The sequence below is a fragment of the Eubalaena glacialis genome, chromosome 17, assembly GCF_028564815.1.
Source record: "Eubalaena glacialis isolate mEubGla1 chromosome 17, mEubGla1.1.hap2.+ XY, whole genome shotgun sequence".
Classification (NCBI taxonomy): Eukaryota; Metazoa; Chordata; class Mammalia; order Artiodactyla; family Balaenidae; genus Eubalaena; species Eubalaena glacialis.
This window is the reverse complement of record NC_083732.1, coordinates 69850750-69870009: the sequence shown is the minus strand read 5'-3', so window position 1 is coordinate 69870009 and position 19260 is coordinate 69850750. Positions and strand designations below refer to the sequence as shown.

The 19260-nt window shown below is 43.3% G+C and overlaps 1 protein-coding gene across 1 annotated transcript in view; it reads left to right on the top strand.

Moving 5' to 3' along the window:
- Positions 1-5276: 5276 nt before the first annotated feature.
- ENPP2 (ectonucleotide pyrophosphatase/phosphodiesterase 2) overlaps positions 5277-19260 on the top strand; it is a 104926-nt gene continuing 90942 nt past the window's right edge. Inside the window, exon 1 of the mRNA XM_061172128.1 lies at positions 5277-5500. Within this exon, the coding sequence (XP_061028111.1) occupies positions 5480-5500 (21 nt within the window). The 5' untranslated portion in view covers positions 5277-5479. The remainder of the gene's footprint in view (positions 5501-19260) is intronic.

Sequence of the window (19260 nt, the reverse complement as noted above, 5' to 3'; positions counted from 1 at the left end):
CATCTTCTTTATCCATTTGTCTGTCAATGGGCATTTAGGTTGCTTCCATGACCTGGCTATTGTAAATAGAGCTGCAATGAACATTGGGGTGCATGTGTCTTTTTGAATTATGGTTTTCTCAGGGTATATGCCCAGTAGTGGGATTGCTGGGTCATTGGTAGTTCTATTTTTAGTTTTTTAAGTCACCTCCATACTGTTCTCCATAGTGGCTGTATCAATTTACATTCCCACCAACAGTGCAAGAGGGTTCCCTTTTCTCCACACCCTCTCCAGCATTTGTTGTTTGTAGCTACCTACATGTTGAATTCAGATGTACCTAAGAGACACCGTAGGAGGGCTTAGCAGAGGATGCCAGAGGCAGGGCTGACACATAAGAATAGTAAAAGGAAAGTAAAGAAATTGCTGGAGAGGAGTGCAGATAAACAAGGCAAGACACAGGGTCCGTTTAGCCTACATCCTCTGCCTGCTAATGGCACTGATGAGCATTTGGTGGGAAGAACTAGGTTCTCTCCATCAGCTCTTTATGCCAGGAATGGACCTAATCCATCTCCTCCCTCCAACTTTCCATTAACAAGTACTCTTTGGCTTCAGCTAAATCTTGCCACTGTCCCTACTTTCATCAAGCAAAACACAGATGACCATCTGGCAGTGGGTATCTGCATGGTGTGTGAAGTTTTCCTAGAATAACGGTTTGAATTATTTTGTAAAGCAGCAGAACCCTCTTTCCATATTAAATTTTACTTAGAAGAACAATATGAAAACAGCTGTGGTCAAACATCGACAAGTACAACACCATAAATATTTATCAGGCACTTATAATGGCCCAAGTGCTGTGCTGTGCACTTGCTATGCATCCCCTCATTTAATCTAGGGTTGTTTTTATCCTCTTTTTAGAAATGAGGTAGCTGGGAATGAAGAGTAACAGCTAACATGTGGCAAAGCTAGAGTCTGATCCAGGCAGTTTGTCCTCAATGTGGGGTCCTTTTGGTGCAGGAGGTCCTGTCCCAGTGGCCTGGCTGTGACGGGACTGGTGAGGCAGAGCTGAGCCATCCGGGAATCCAACCCCTCTCCCTTTCTTCTCTGATAGCAGGTGTAGCTAATCCCTGTATCCTCCTTCCCCCTAGCTCAGGAGTTTGGTAATTTACCAGGTTGCTGTGTAATGTGGTCTAAGAAATACTGCTCTAGTTTGTCCTCCAAGATCTCTCTACAGAGTCCCTAATCTGCCACATCGACTCAATGTGAGTGGGATCCTGCGGCCAAATAAGTCTTCAAATGTGGAAGTAAATGCCTATCACACACACACACAAAACAAGTATTGTATGATTCCATTTATATGAAATGTCCAGAATAGGCAAATCTATAGAGACAGGAAGTAGATTAGTGGTTATCTAGGGCTGGGAGGCTGAGGAGTCATGGGGAGTGATAATTAATGGGTACAATGTTTCTTTCTCGAGTGATGAAAATGTTCTAGAATTGATTGTGGTGATAGTTAACCCTGTGAATATCCTAAAAACCATGACTTGTACCATTTAAATCGAGGAATTGTATGTTACGTGATTTATAGCTCAGTTAGGCTGTTAAAAATCCCCAAACAAAAAATAAACATAGAGCATCTCTTTAAAAATTTGTTTAATGTGATAATCCATTAATTTATCTCTGGTGGGGCGGTCTGCAAGACACGGGGGTACAAGGAGAAAGGGTCACCGGGTCAAAACCAATCATGACACAGCTGCTGGCGGCAGCACAACGGCTCTAACGGGGACATGTGCAAAGAGAAAGGTGAGCCCTTTGGGGACACTGGGAAAGATCTGGCAGAGGAGATGGTATTGAGCCCAAATCCAGATTTTACCGGCAAGTCCAGAGGCAAGGAAACTCCTTAGACAGCTGAGATGCTCTATGGGTGCTCTTGGTAGAGCTGATATTATGTGAAAGCTTGGAGCAAGGACAGTGCAGGGCTTGTTTTGCGGTTTGCATGCCTGGATAACATGATGAGTGGGAGGACTCAGGGGAAGAGGATTGAAGGATAAGCAGGAGCTGAATGACCCCATCCCTTGAATCATTCATTCATCCATTCATTTCCTTCTCAAGCATCACCCACGTGTCAGGCAGAGGTTAGGTCAGTGGTCTCAAGCTTGGCTTTTACAATTGCCTGGAAAGCTTACAAAAACTGGTACCAAGGTCTCACCCCAGAGGGTGCTCTGGGCATCAGGATTTTTCAAAACTCCTCAGGGAATTCTAATTGTAGTCAATGTTGAAAACCAGTAGGATGTCTGATGGAGATAAAAAATAAAAAAAGATTAAGGCAAAGATGGTTGTGGCACTTGGGGGTTTAACAATCAACAAATGTTTTCTGAGAGCCTATTAAGTACACCCTGGGCACTGGGGATACAGCAGTGACTAACAGATGGGTCCAAGCCCTCATGAAGGTTCAGACTAGTGGAAGCAGCAGGAAATAGGCAAGTAAGGGAACAAGGGAATCTCTCATTACAACACGGGATAAATGATGTGACAGAAATAAAGAAGACTAACAGATAGCTGATAATGAGGGAGAGGATGGTTCCCTAGATTGGCTGTCAGGGAAGGTCTCTTTGAGGAGGTGACTTTAAGCCTGGTTCTAAAGGAAGGAACTGACCTTGGAAGATCCACAGGAAGTATGTGCTAGACAGTGGACACATGTGGTGTGTGTGTGTGTTGTTGTTATTGTTGTTAAAACGAACAGGCATGTATTCAGACCATATTAGGAAAAACGGAGTACATTGTATGAGAGACAGTTGAATATGTTTAGCGACTGTGATATTTTATTTATTCTTGTATTCCCAGAATCAAAGATGCTGACTGTCATGTAATTTATACATGTAATGTATAAATGTCTGATGAATAAATGAACTAGTGAAATCAGTAAAGAAGAAACTGAAAGATACAGGGATGGCTGATGAAAGAATGTTCCAGAAGACATGGGAAGAGAGGGATTCCATAGCGCACAGAAGGAGGGCCACTTCGAAAGTGGGAGGCAAGGTGTGGAGACTGGAAATAAGTTTTCTGGTGCAAGGCCAGGAAGCAGAGTTCCCTCCAGATAGCCCTTGTGCCCTTTGCTGGGGGAGAGGAGGTCGTTTGCTGAAAGTCAGCGGGGAGTGGGGTCCGGGTTCTGCAGGGGTGGGAGGAGTGACTTTGTGGAAGTGAAGAGGTGGGCTGACCAGGGACACTCATAAGGAATACAGTGGTGCTGGACACGGCACCTAGGCTGCAGAGCACACATAGCTGGTGGTGCCAATGGACACGGTGCGTGATGCTGTGTAGCTCTAGCAGACCGTCACATCGTGGCTGAAGGTTTTGCAGATGGTATGGCAGTGGTTGGACCAGGAAATGAACAAACTGAGGTGGAAGGAGAGTAAGATCGAAACCGACATTAAAGTCTAGACTGGGACATAAAGGAAGGAAGCAATGTCGAGAAGGAGGAACAAAGTAGAAAGAACAGAGGACAAACTCTAATGAGTCAAAAGCCAAAAAAGTATGATGGGGAGAAGGGAATGAGCTGGAAGGAAGGGAGTTCCTATTCCATGGTAGCTGCTGCACACATTAAAGCATCAATATTTAAAAGATAACAGTAGCTACCTGTTGCTGAGCACGACTGTATGTCAGAAGAAAGGCAAGGGGTTTTACCTACATAATTTCATTTAATTCTCATAGCATGTACCATAATCCCCATTTTACAGATGAGAAAACTGAGGCTTAGTGAGGTTAAATATATTGCTCGCATTTTTGTAGCTAGGCAGAAGAAGAAGAAACTGCATCTGTCTGATGAAGCCAATGCCCATAACCACCAAGCCAGGTTGATAGATATATTTTTCTTGTCGTAGAACAGAATATGACTCCTGCATCCTTTTCTTGTGAGCTGGTAACCCGGAGCCAGTTATATTAACCCATTGGGCTCCACAGGATGAAGTCCAAATTCCCTCAGGTGACACAGGAGGCTGGTCAGAGTCCAAACCCACACCCTCCTCTCTAGACACAGCCTCCCACACCCTCTGCTCTTGTCTGCAGGAACTATTTTCAGTTTGCCAAAGGCATCAGGACAGCTTTTGGACATGATGTTGTATGAGTCAGTGATGTCCTTCTTCCTCTTCTCCTCCTGGCCGACTCCTTCCAATCCTCCCAGACTGAGTGTATCACCCCCTTTCCCCTTCTCTAAGCGGAAAAATGAGAGTGATGCCATTTGCCAGACCAGGCATCTCTAGAGCATCTCCGCAGACCCCCATCACAGCTCTCCTCATCACACTAAAATTCTGGGATGCTGCCTCCTTGTTCACAGCGGCTTTCTTTACAATCCCACAGCCTCTTCCCCTTCTAGTTAGCATTTTGCCATCTGGAAGGACCCAGAAAAAGGAGGGAAAAAGGCTCTGATCATGACTAGTGACAGACTCTCATAGCAGCCTCAGCAATCCCTAGGCTTGTACCAGCACCTCAGAGTTGCCAGTCTGGTTCCTATAGCATTCTTTTAGCAGCTGGTAAAGAGAAAAAATTAGACAATAAAAAAACATAGTCAATGAACTCAAGATATCTGTGGATATCCTTAACCAAAACAGCTATTATTTTAAAACACTTTCTAACGCTTTTATAATTCAAATATTAAAATGTTCTATAGTTACTCTTGCTGTATATTATGCATTATAACATGTGCTTATGTGTTATAATTAAGTTACTGGGGTGTGTCACCCAGCAGGGAGGTGGGTGGTTTGTGGATGTGGACAGAATGTGATTGAGAAGACTCAGATTTCACTTTCTGGTTGGGTAATTGGGCAAATATGTTATTTTTCTGGAGCTTCTTTTTCTTTACGTGTAAAATGGCAGTAATAGGAGAGTCTTCCTGGCATTGTTTGGGAGGCCAAGTGACAGCATGATTGTCACAAGCCCTTTGTCAATTGTAGCATGCTTTAGGGGGAAAAAAATGGGGGTATTATTTTCCAGAGTGTTAGAGGACTTTATACGATATACTGCTCACGTTTAACCTGGGAATGCTAACTCAGGGAACTCATCAACAACACGGCAGGAAACTTCGGCAGCAAAATCCTTTCGGAAACCCCGGATAAAGGATCCGGCAGAATGAGGGAGAAATGGCAAATCAAACCTCACAGAGACTCTCCTTGAAAGATTACGGGATGAAAAATTAACTTGGCACTGTTGGGGGTGGGAATGCGGACGGCTGCCCTGGATGCCCGGTCTTCAGCCTCCGGTCACTTTCCTTCCCCAAAGCCATTTTAGTCAAAGGTCATGTGTGAGTCTTGTCAAAGGCCAGCTTCCAATGGAATCATTGTCCCCCGGGACAGCGGCCCCCTGACTACATCTGCATTGGAGAAATCCCAAAAGCAAACGGCCCAGTGCAAACAAGAGCAGCCCGAGGCAGCCGTCCCGGGGCAGAGCTCACAGCAGAGGCCGCGTCCGCAGCGCCCGGGCCGGAGCAGGCGCCCAGACGGCCGCAGCGATGAGCCGCCGCGCCGAGCGGGTACGGTAGGCGCCTCCCTCTCTCCGTCCTCCATTGCTTGGGCTCCCGGGTCCCAGCTGCTGTTCTGTCAGCCGAGAAACCTTGCAAAGGGCCTCCGGATATGCCGGAAAGCGGTCCCCGTTGGGCTGCGTTCCCGTGCACTCAGCTGCAGCGATTTCCAGGCGCGCGAGATGCAGAGCGGAACTCATTTCGAGCTTTGGTTGCCAGGGAATGTTTGGGTTTGTAAATACGTATCTCGTTTCTGGAAACCCAGCCGGTAGTCCCTGCAGAGAGGGGGCCGTGGACGAGTCTCCGGTCACCGCGGCTGGAACCTGTGCCAAGTGGGAGCTCCCCTGGGCGCAGCGGGTCGCGGGGTTCGGGGAGCTCGGTCCTCCGGGGCCGCGAGAGGGCTCGGCGTTTGGCTGATAACCTGTTGGACCAGGGCTTTGCAGGGAGGATAGGGATTTTTAAAGCCATCTGCTTCAGTAACGTGCTGTGGGATCCTACACTTGACTCCAAAGGCAGCAGACATCTCGCTGATGGAGGGAGCCCGTTCCACATGGCCGGGTCCCCTCGGGGGCTCCACAAAGGGATGGCGCTGCCCCGCGTGCACAGAGCCGGCGGCGGCACAGCCAGCCCCTCGGCCCTTTGTACTTCACTATTTGAACAAGCTGACTTTCAGATGAATCTGGCTCGTTTTTGGAGAAGAGTTGAGGGAGCCCGGAGTCTCAGCTGAGCAGGGGTGCTTCTACTCCGGACTTGGAAATCTCGCAGGGCCAATACGGCAGGTGGGGAGGGTCGGAAGGGGCAGTGGGCACAGCCGGCGTTCAGGTGCGAGCGGTGGGTCAAAGGCTTTCGATGGCTGTCTCGCCACACACTCTGGTTTCATTTTAACAGGTTCAGCCCCGAACCGAGCCGCTTCTCACTGAGAAAGACAATGAACACAAAAGCCTTTCTAGCGCTCAGCAGGACGCAGAGAGGGAAGCCGGTTCTGGCATTTGTTTATGAATTTTTCACCCAGCCGGGTCTGCCGGGAATAGGACGTTTTCCTCACTTCAGTCAATCGATGTTTGTTGAGTTTCTGCACTTCCTCTCTAGCTGAAAATAATGTTTCTCCTTTACCGTCCCACCAAACGGTTTTTATTTAAATAAATAAATTTATTTAATTTTTGGCCGCATTGGGTCTTGGTTGCTGCACTCGGGCTTTCTCTAGTTGCAGCGAGCCGGGGCTACTCTTCGTTGCGGTGCCCGCGATGCGGGCTTCAGCAGTTGTGGTTCGCAGGCTCTAGACCACAGGCTCAATAGTTGCTCTGCGGCATGTGGGATCTTCCCGGACCAGGGCTTGAACCGGTGTCCCCTGCATTGGCAGGCGGATTCTTAACCACTGAGCCACCAGGGAAGTCGGCCCCACCAAACTTCTTGAACGAGTGGGTGACATTCACCATCTCAATGCCCTCACTACCCAGTAACTTGCTCACCCACAGTCAATGGCTTCTGCCCTCCCTTCTGAAGACAAACCTTGGCCAGGGCCACCAGAGACCTCTTGGGAGCTAAACCAGAGAGTGTTGTGTTCAACCTTCCCCAAGTCTTCTCGGTGTCATTTTGAACTGTTGGTCATCCCCCCCATCCCTTTCTTTCTTTCTTTCTTTTTAAACTCCGTCCTGGATTCTTTGATACCATGCTTCCCTGGTTTCCCTCTGACCTTTTGAGTTTCATTTAATGCCTCTAAAGGTCTTCCCTTCATCAGTGTTGGTGTGTTCCTCTGTTCCTTGACTCTCTTCCCTTTCCATCCAGTAGTCTCCCTAGGAAACCTCTTCCACCCCCATGGGTTCACCCACTACAGACAAATCTATAGCCTATCCAGATCTTTCTCCTAAATACCAACCTTTTCTATAGAGCATCTCCACTTTAAGGTGCATCTCCATGGAGCACCTTAAAATCAACATGTTCAAACTGAATTTCTCTTCTCCCTTTCTCTCCCAGGCCTGCTCCTCCTTTTCTATTCTCACTGCTCAAATGGCATCCCTAGCTGTCCAAGCCAGACACGACAGAATCATCCTAGACAGAATCATCATTCCTCTCTTTCATTCATGACACCTAGTCCTATCTGCTCTCCCTGCTTAATGCATTTCATACACATACCTGTGTCTCCAGCTCAGCTTCCACTGTTTTAGTGTAAGTCAGTACCACCCCAAATTTGATTCTGGTCACAACTTTCTGTTAGTCTCATTTTAGGCCAGTACCACCCATCCCCATGCCCCCTGTCTTGTCACCATACTGTATCAAATGGTCTTTCTAAAATGCAATATGATCATGCAGCTCTGTTTTGGAAAGTCTACAGTGGATTCCTATTTTCTTCCTTTTGAGAATAATGTTGATGTACACAGGTTCTCTGGGACTTGCCTTTCTCTTCCATTTTATCTCTCATCATTCACTCCCTCTCCACATATTATGCACATTTTAATACACACTTTATGCATGTTGTATGCAAATTTAGGCATATTAAACTAATTACTAAACATGGCTTTCCTCTTTGTCCTTGTCTTAGGTCTAACTTCTATTTTTCCCTAAGGACTCAGCTGAGAACCACTTTCTCCTGGAGACTGCTCCTCTTCCTCCAGAATGGGTGGGTGGCTCTCCCCTTTTCTCCCAGAGCTTCCTCTATTCCTTCTATCAGAGCATTTACCATTCTTTATTGCAAGTATCTATTTACTTGTCTGTCCTCCACTGGTCTGTAGACTCCTCGAGGGCAGGCATCAGCTCTATTTGTCTGAGCATCCTTCGAGCCTGTAGCCTGGACCCAATGAGGATGCGCAGTAAGTTTGTGTGAATTCTTGTACAATTCTTGTCAATGACTATGATCTTCAGGCACTGAATAAGATGACAGAGATACAATGTATAATACAATATGGTAAAGAATGAAGAATGAAAGTCAACCCTGATTATCAGGAAAAGGCGTAGTCTTCCAATTATTTAACAAAAGAAGGTTTTAGACTTCCTTGGTACTTAAGATAATCCCCCAAGTCTCCAGATCTACCAACTCCCTCTCCCATCCACATCTCAGTGGGTTTCTCCTATTGCTGTCCACATCTATCCCAACCTTGCCCAAGGCTGGGAAAAGCTGCATGAAAAGCCTTTTGCAATTTTGCTTTGGCTTGCGAAAGCGAAGGAATCATTTTCAGGATAGTACCTGGCCTGGGAAGAGGTTGAAGACCAAGCTAGGTGGACTTTTAAGAGAGCCTTTTGATAAGCTGATATCAAAGATACAAGCTGGCATCTTTTGATACCAGAAGGAAGGCTCAGAAGGGACCAACAAGTGAGATCTCTAAGAGCTGCTAGAGAGTGATGGAGGCTTTGGAGACTACAGATGAAAAAATTCAGTTTGATTTTCTGAAGAAATTTGTGCGTTTGAAACTCTAGACAGAGGTGAATGATGATGAAGAGTTATATAAACTGCAGATTATTCTTGTTTGGAGCCACAGTCCTTTTGAGACTCAAATGTACATTACTCTTCTCAGAAAAAATGCACAATATACAAACATGGCACTTTTCATAAACTTTCGGGAGGTTCATACAAGCCTACTCTTGGACCCCCTTGTGTTGTCATGAACCTCGGGTTAAGAATCTTGAATCAAAGAATTCATTCATTCAACAGATATTTGGGAGAGTAGGTGGTGATTAATAGGAGCCCACATAAGTCCAATAATGCATATTTTCTCTTTTAGAGGATCTCAGTGTAATGTGTGGTATTGAATTTGGAGTCACAGGACTTGGGCTCATGTCCCTGCTTTGGCACTTGCTAGTTGTGTGACTTTCTCTCTGAGTGACAGTTTTATCATCTATTAAAAAGGATAACAGGTGTTGGAAATGGTGACTAAAATAAAGTTTGTGAAAATACCTGGAACATGGTTATACTCACTTAACATTAATCAATTCAAAAACCTTGATTTTAGGAAGGGCCCAGATCTTGTGATATTCTTCTGGATTAGAAGCATGCATGTGGGCCGGATTAATGACTGAATGCATTTACTAAAGAATAGCTGATTGACAGATGGACGTCTTTAGGATGGTATGCTACTGGGGTCCGTCTTCATTCCTGTTTTATTCAATATTCTTAACATCCATGAAGGCATAGCACATTGATCACATTTGCTCAGAGAAAAGGCATAAGGATTAGGAGTCCAGAAGTTATCAATAAGTTGTAGCATACTTTGACTTTTTATTTTTAGAAGCAGTGTGCAAAAATAGATATAAAATATATCATGTATGGCTGCCAAAAATCAATTGCAAATTATTGGGTGTGTGACAGAGAGAGAGAGAGAGAGAGAGAGAGAGAGAGAGGGAGAAAAGACAGAGAGGGAAAGTTAAAGACAGAAGTGGTGGCTTCATATAGTTAAGGTTTAGGGATTTAAACTGACAATAAAATCAACCATGAGATGTTTCTTCTAAAATAATGTTAGGTTTTATTAAAAGAGGTATGGAGTATAGCACATGGAAGGCAATAGACATTCTAATCTATATTATGCGGACCACATTTAGAACAATTGTATCTGGTTCTGGGTGCTACACATTAACACATTTTTTGAGCACATACATATATTATATATATATATATATACACACACACACACACACACACACACATACATACTATTTGCCAATCACTGTGCTAGATACTTATGACAACAGTGCTGAAAAGAGCAGACCTGCTCTCACAGAGTTCACAATATAGCAAAGGTGTTAGATGAATAAGCAGGTGATTTTAATTAAATGTTTTACTTGTATAATAGGTCCCTGAGGAACCACTTAAGAAGGGGTTTTTAATCCAGACTTAATGGAATTGGGGTAGACTTTCTGGAAGCAGTGATGTTTAAATTGAAACCCAAAAGCTGAGTAGGGGTTATCAAGGCTCAGGTGGTATAGGGAAGAGGGTTCCTAGTGCAGGTGACAGTAACTTCCATAGGACAAAAGTCCTGTGCAAGGAACTGAGAGAAGGGATACACACACAGAGGAGAGGGGATGAGGGAGATGAGACTAGAGTGGTGGTCGGGGCTAGAACTTCATGCTCTGAAGCTGTAATTGATCCTGAGGAGAATAGGGAGCCATTGAAGGTTGTAAGCAAAGCAGTGTCACAATCAGTTTTGTGTTTTGGAAAGGTCAATATGGACAATGGGTTGGAGGGATGGTCAGTGAGAGAGAGAGAGAGAGAGAGAGAGAGAGGGAGAGAAACGACATAGGAGGAGTTATTATAGTATAAGCAAGAAGGGATGGTGGCTCCAACAAAGATGGTAGCAGGGAGATGACAAGAGAGGAACATTTTAAAAGCTAATTAGGAGATACAAAGCAAATAGTGACAAACTTCAGGGATGCTGTAGGAAGGATGTCTGTAGGACATTTAACCTGCAAAGGAGAAAGTCTAGAGAGCCATATTATCTGTCTTTACATCTTTCACTCTCCATGGGAAGAGAGATTAGTATTGTGCTTTTCTCTCTGAGATGGCAGTGCTGAGCCAAATGGGTGGGAGATACAGGGAGATAAATTTCAGCTCAATACAATGAAGAATTTTCTAACAGAGCTGTTCCAAGGCAATGCATTCTTTGTCACCGAGATATTTAAACAAAGACTTGATAAATATTCTTGGGAAATTTGGAGAGGCAGGGATGGGGTGGCCAAGCTGGAGGGCATTGACATTTCCTTTCAACCCCAGGATTCCAAGCTTGTGTGTATGAAGTTCAAATATCTTACTTAGGCTGGCATTTAAGGCCCACTGTGACCCAGCCCTTTGTAGGGAAGTCTTATGTCCTGGTTTCCCTGTATATTCCTAGTGCATGCCTGGTGTCTCCTAGTAGCTATTATGAGCACTCAACGTTCACTCTCAAAAGGCCCTAGTTTGAACAATAAATTTTATGATCATCCATCCCTTGACTTAATATTCCTGCCTCATCCCCTGGCATTCTGTTAGAAACCTTACAAACAACTCATACTGAAGTTTCTGTTACTCCCAGAGGAAACCTGGCATTTTGCTGCATGTTTGTTTACTTATGCCATTTCCTATGTCAGGAATACTCCTCCTCTGTGCATTCTGTATACTTCATTGAGAATATACTTTTTCATCAAGGCCTTCTTATAACATCGTAGGTTGCATTAAAGTGCTAAGTACATAATTATTTTTATAAATATTTGATCTCCCTCTATTATCCCCTAGAAGTCCAGTACTAAGATCTGTGAAAAATAGTCACCCAATGGTATGAATGGTACAATGTGTAAGGCAATAACGTTTCAGAAGGAAATTCCCATTTATTAGAAAAAGTCATATATTCATTTTTAAAGTGATTCATGCATTTTGTAGAAAAAATTTAAGGAAAGTACCAGGAAGAAACAAAAAATTGTCTACAATCGTAGCACCTATAGATAAGCATGTTAACATGTCAGTGAATATCCCTTCTATATTCTTTTATGCACATGTAGTCTTAAAATTGGAATCATGCATATCCTTCTGTAACCTGCTTTTCACTAAAACATACCAAGTGTGTTACCCCATGTCATTATATATTTTTCAAAAACATGGTCTTTGGGGGGTGGTGAATCGTGTTCCATTCTGTGGCTGTCTCATGCTTTGTTTAACTAACCTCTGGTGGACATCAGGTTGTTTCTATCTTTTGATGTTACAAATAATGCTTTGATGACCCTCTGAGACATACAGCCATGTACCCATATATCCATCTGTATGGGACATTTACATTTTCTAAAATTGCGAGATAGTTGACCAAAAACTGATATTGAGTTGCTAAGAAAGCATGAGTTTAAAAAAGGTCTAATTTTACTTAAAAACTTCACTATTATTCTAAGTTATATAGATCTATTATATATGAGATATTACTTGTGTGCATGTGTGTGTGTCTCCACTTATTAATTCTCTAATTTCATGAAGGTATCTGATTTGAAAATGTATCAACAATCTGTGGGCTAATGCAGAAGTGAGAGATAACAAGTGAATACATTTCTTGAACAATGAATTGAGTTTGAAATCTAAAAACTTCAGTGACTGTATCAGGGTGACAAGTTTTTGTTTCCAAGCTAAATATAAGGAAAAGTGATGACATGTATGTTGCAGGATAAAGAGAATTCTCTGAAAAGAGAGACACTGCCTAATGTTCTGGTGTCTGGAGGAGATACGTGGCCATGGCCTTAGATCTTTATTCTAAAGTAAATAATTCATCTTCTTAGACACTCAAGGAGCAGGTAGGTCTCCATTGTAGGGTGAAATGTTTCATCTGAGAAGCAGGCCTTGGTTGGGAAACACTGTGAATCAGTTTGGTGACTTTTTAACAAAATAAATGAAAGATCTTGTCATGGGTTGATTTGTGTCTATCCCCCACTCCTTGAAGTCCTAACCCCCAATACCTTTAAATGCGATCTTATTTGGAGAGAAGTTCCATATTAGTCAGGGTTCTCCAGAGAAACAGGATCAATAGGATATACACTTGACCCTTGAACAACACAGGTTTGAACTGTATGGGTCCACTTATACGTGGATTTTTTTCAATAAATATGTACTACATTTCTACTCCATCTGAGGCTGGTTGAATCCATAGGTGCGGAACTGTGGGTACAGAAGGCCGACTATAAAGTTATACAAAGGTTTTTGACTGCTCTGAAGGTCAGCACCCAACCCTTGAGTTGTTCAAGGGTCAACTATATACATATATCTATATATAGATATATGTATATGGAGTGAGAGAGAGATTCATAATAGAAATTGGCTCACACGAGTATGGAGGCTGAGAAGACCATTGATGTGTTGTCTGCAAGCTGGAGAACCAGGAAAACTGGTGGTGTAATTCACTTTGAGTCCAAAGAATTGCAGGGTTAGTGGTGTAAGTCCCAGTCTGAGTCCAAAGGTTTGAGAATCAGGAGCACTGATATTGAGGGCAGAAGGAGATGGATGTCCCAACTCAAGCAAAAAGAGAAAATTCACTCTTCCTCCATCTTTTTGTTCGGTTCAAGCCCTCAGTGGATTGGATGGTGCTCACCAGCCTTGTTGAGGGTGATTTTTTAAAAAATTTTTATTTATTTTATTTACTTTCTTTATTTTTTTGGATGCGTCGAGACTTAGTTGCGGCACACGGGATCTTTGTTGAGGCGTGTGGGATCTTTCGTTACAGCGCACAGTCTCTTCGTTGCGGTGCACAGGCTTCTCTCTAGTGGCGTGCGGGTTTTCTCTCTCTAGTTGTGGCGGGAGGGTGCCAGAGCGCCCCGGCTTGTAGTTTGCGGCACGTGGGCTGTCTCACTGAGGTGTGTGAGCTCAATAGTTGTGGCGGGCAGGCTTAGTTGCCCTGCGGCATGTGGAATCTCAGTTCCCCGACCAGGGATGGAACACACATCCTCTGCATTGGAAGACGGATTGTTTACCACTTGACCACCAGGGAAGTCCCGAGGGTGATCTTCTTTACTCAATCAATTCAAATGCTAGTCGCTTCCAGAAACACCCCTCAGACACCCCCAGAAATGTTTTGGCAGCTATAGGGGCATCCCTTAGCCCAAACACATCGACACGTAACAATTAACCATCATAGGGTCTTTACAGAGGTAATCAAAGTAGAGTGAGCTCATCAGGGCGGGCCCTAATCCAATATGACTGGTGTCCTTGTAAAAAGGGGAAATTCGACACAGAGACATGGAGGAAGATGATGGGAAGAGACACAGAGAGAAGACGGCCATCTACGAAGCCAAGAAAAGGGGCCTGGAACAGTTCCCTCCCTCACAGCCCTCAGAAGGAACCAACCCTTCTGACACCTTGATTTTGGACATCTAAGCCTCCAGCACTGAGAGACAATACATTTCTGTTATTTAAGCCATCCAGTTTGTGATACTTTCTTATGGCTTAATACAGATTTGAATTAATACAGATTTCATGAGAGCATAATTCCCTTAGCGTGGCTTCAGCTGGTAGCAATACAACATTATTTTGCTCTTTGGTCACCAGAGATTATGGTGTTGCCCCTAGGAATGACAGCTGACGATATATTGCTGTTTCAGTTAGCGAACATTTTCATTACCATGATCTCCTTTGACCCTGATCAAAGCCTAAGAGATGGGCATTCTTACGTCTCTGTAAGAATGCCCATTAGGGATAGGAAACAGAGGCTCAGAGAGACTAAGTGAATTATTCAAAGTTGCAAAGCTTGGAAGAGGTAGACCTGAAACTCAAATATTCGCTTTTGGATACTAAATGCCACACTACTTTAATGAAAACACAATGCTTTTCACCTTCATGGACATGTCAAATATCATCTTCCTTCTTTAAAATTTGAAAGACACGTTTGTGGCATGCTGAGCCAGATTTCTCGTTGTTTTTTTTTTCCCCTAAATCCCCTGAGAATGATTTTATAATCCTACTTGTTGGAAGATCTCTGATGGCTGAAGGCACCTACTCCATCCACGTCCTCATTATCAAATATTTATCAGGAATTTAGGCACCCGTGTTTATGTGCACAGAATATTTCTTCTCCACACAGAAGCTTTGTTTACTGACAAAATGGGCTTTCTCAGGACACAGTTTGATTACTGACAAATCCAACTGCAAAACTTTGGATGTGTTGGATATAATTGAGTTTTTCCATCATTAATTCTGCTCAGATATTAATTCAACATAGTGACATGAGGGCCGCCAAGCAATTTCCAGGAAGCTGCTTGACTTTAATCAGCAGGAACAAATGCAAGATTATTGCACTTTTTCCTTGGGTGACCTAAGCTTGTTCTTGGCACCCGTGAACACAGAGCACTGGTTGTCTCATAGTGTTTCAGTGGCTTCTACCCAGGGGACTTATTAGTTTTGAACCTTAGGGATAATTCCATAAGAATGTAATTCTTTCCCTCCCTGAAAGAACAAAATGTTGCTTGTGTTGGGCTATTCTTGTTATGTGATAAAACCAGTGGTTCCCAAATTGTGGAATCACAGAGGTCTGTAGGTAGGGTCATCAGATTTAGGAAAAAACAGGCAAGGGAACCAAAATAGACAACAACAATAAAACCTCCAGAATGCCCCAGTTTAATTCAATTGCAAATAAACAAGAAATACTTTTTTAGTATAATTATGTCCCCGATATTGAAAATACTAAAAAAGTATTTTCTCTGGCAACCCTACCTATAAGGTTATATTGGGGGTAGAGTGTTGATAATTTGTCAATATTTTAAAAGTTATGAAAGTTTTACATTTACACCAGTAAGACTTCAGAGGTTCCTGAAAATGTTAAATTTCCTTGATTTTGGTTGGGATTTTTTTGACCCAACTTGAAAGCACTGTCATCTCATGCTGAAACGATAATTTTATTACCATTTTTGATGACTTGTATTCCAGGGATCATGCAAAGCACATGCATTATCTCATGTAATCCTCAAAATCAGAGGTCGGAGGACTGTAGCCTGTAGGCCAGATCCGGTCACTGCCTATTTTGTAAATAAAGTTTTGTTGAAACACAGCCACCTCGTTTGTTTCTGTATAGCTTGTGGCTGCTTTCATGCTCCAACAGCAAGTTGTGTAGCTGTGATAGGAGATTGTTGAATGGCCCACAAGACCTAAAATACTTATTATTTGGCCCCTTGCAAGAAAAGTTTGCCTACACTTGCTCAAAACCACCCTTTGAAGGAGTTACCTATATTCCCATTTTTAGAATGAAAACATGAAGCCCCACAGAATTTAAAAAACTGGGTAAGTTCTCACAGCTCTTAGAATTCAAACCAAGGTCTGCTGAATTCCCAAACTTCTGACTACAGCTGACCCTAAGGCTGATGGTCAATTACATTTATCCTAAATGGGTTTAATAATGGAGAAACTGATTTCTGATTTCTGATTAAATACTGTCCATCCCAAAGATAAGGCAGAAGGAATGGGGTCGTGGTTAGGCACCCAGGCTCTGGAGCCACACTGCTTAAGCCCCAGCTCTATCACTTAATTTCTCTGTATCTCAGTTTCCACCCTTGTGAATTACAGATGATGATAATTCCTGTATGTGTGATTGTTACTGGGGTTAAGTGAGATGATGTCTAAAAAAACGGGAAGAGCATTTGCCTAGTGGTCCACTAGGCATTTATTATTTTTATTTCAAATGACTATTTCAAAGCAAGGGTAAAATAAAGAGTTTGGAAAAGTTGGGAACATCTTCCATGGTTGGTTGACAGAACAGCTCAGGCAGGAAGCTCAGAGAGCACAGTGGCCCCTGCTTGTCAGATCACCGCAAGGAAAGATGCTTGTCTGGCTTCTTTATACAGGCATATCTCATTTTACTTGCTTCTCTGTGCTTCGCAGATACTGTCCTCCGTTTTTCTTTATAGACGAAATGTTTGTAGCAACCCTGCATGAAACAAGTCAATGGGCACCACTTCTCCAGCAGCATTGGCTCACTTTGTGTCTCTGTCACATTTTGGTAATTCTTGCAATAGTTCAGACTTTTTCATTATTATTATATTTGTTATGTGATCTGTGATCAGTGATCTTTGATGCGACTGTTGCAAAAAGACTGCGACTTGCTGATGGCTCAGACAACAGTTAGCATTTATTAGCAATAATGTATTTTTAAATTAAGTTATGTACACTGATTTTTAGACACAATGCTATTGCACACTTAATAGACTACAAGATAGTGTAAACATCATTTTTATATGCACTGGGAAACTAAAACATTTGCGTGACTTGCTTTATTGCGGTATTTGATTTATTGCAGTGGTCTGGAACCAAACCCGTAATATCTCTGAGGTGAGCTTGTAAGAGATGTCTTTGTTCTGAGAGTGTCTTTTAGTCCTTGGTTGGCCGTGTTTGCCTTGGGAAGCCATGCTGTGAGATGTTACAGGATGTTCATCCAGTACTCACTGGACCTTAAACCCCTTATTACTATTACCTCTGATATTTATAGCCCTAATATCCACCCCCAGTGGCTCCAAATTGACTAAAAATATAGCCAGGCTGCCAGAGAATGACCTTCTTAAATAGCACAAGACAGGCAATTGTCCTCAGAAACACCTCAATCTATAATTTAATCCTTAGGCAAAAACTAGAAAAAAAAATCAGTTTTTACCAGTATTCCTCACCCTCCAAAGCATATTTTGTGTATGGAGTCACTATGAATAAAATCTGTATGTAGAGTCTGTTAAATATATTAGAATAACCTTGATCTTTTGAGGAGATTAGGAGATAAAAGTTGTTCCCTGAGAGTGATGGAATTGGAAGACTTGAAAAGACTGGAAAAATTTGCGATATTGTGTATAAACCATTCAAGGGCTAAGTCAATATGTAGTAATTAAAAACATGGCCAAGACTCCTGGAGACTTTGCATTGCAAAAGTGAAGTGGCATGAGCATGCATAGCCACTATCAGCAGGGTTTTGCAATTTCCTAGCGTGCCTGGGGTGCATGGAAACGGGAGCAAAGAAAGTAGCATTATTTTTCTAGGGTTGGCTTAGCCATCCTCTAGGATCTAGAAAATTCTTGAGAACTCTGGCCTTGGAGGTGGAGGGAGAAGCCTCCAGCAACCCTGCTGCCATTTTACAGAGAATAAAGCTGCAGGACAGTTGCCTCATCCCTTTTCTCCTCTGTCTCAATCCTCCACACTCTGGTTACATTTCCCTTCCTCTCTCTTCACAATCTTCTTCCTTTGTTAATTCATTGAACCAACATTAATTGAATGTCTCTGTGTGCCAGGCACTGTGCCAGACTCTGGGGATAAATGAGAAGAGGCATAGACTTGGTTTCTAATCTCGTGGGGTTTACAGTCTAGTGGGAGAGGCACACATGCCAGAAGTTGTTACCGAGTCTAAGCTCATACCGCTCGCCACACAACAGGCCGATAATTGAGAGACGAGTTGCTGGGGCAAGGAAGAATGACTTTATTCAGAAAGCCAGCAAACCAAGAAGATGGTGAGCTCGTGCCCCAAAGAACCATCTTGCCTGAGTTAGAATTCAGGTTCCTTTTATACTAAAAGGGGAGGGACTAAAGTCAAACACTTCCTGGGTCCCATCAACCTCCAGAGGGGATGTGTTCATTTCTTCCTGCCTGCAGTCGTTCACAGGTGGGCCTGGTCAGGATGTTTCCTGTGAGCTAAACAAAGGTATTTTAGCTTAATGTTCATTACCTGGGAAGCAGGGTTCCCAGCGATGGGCCATTATCTATAATTTAAGCTTATAGGCAACATCCCTTTAGTGATTAACTTGTAATAGAATACGAAGGTTCTTCCCTATTACAGAGTAAGTATTGCAAGGCGTAAAGACTGGGGAGAAAGAGAATAATGACATGTGTGTGTGTGTGTGTGTGTGTGTGTGTGAGGGGTGTGGATGGGGTCAGGAAGGCCTCTCTCTGAGCTGAGAACTGAAGGCTCAGTGAGAGCAGAAAAGTCTGATGAGTTGTCTCCAGACTCAACCAGCTAGGGAGCAGCAGCCCTGAAGTTTGAACCTAGGTTTGCCTGACTTTGAGAATTCTCCACTCTTCACTAAATCTTAACCCAGAAAGAATTATACTTGCTCCCAAAATGCTTACATTTAGCTGTGTTGTCCTCCCATGAAGCAACTTGAACAACAGTAAGGAGAGAAATCATTCATCCTTCACCTAATCTGATCATTTACCCTGGGTTAGCCACCATGTGTATGCAAGTGCAAAGCACAGCTGTGACCAACGCCAAGGAACGTTGAGGAAAGCATTGTTAGCCCGGACTTGGGGTGATGCGGCCAGACTCCGCATGCTCTTCGAAGGCATCACAATGCCCTCTTTGCTCCAAAGGATCCTGGCCCTC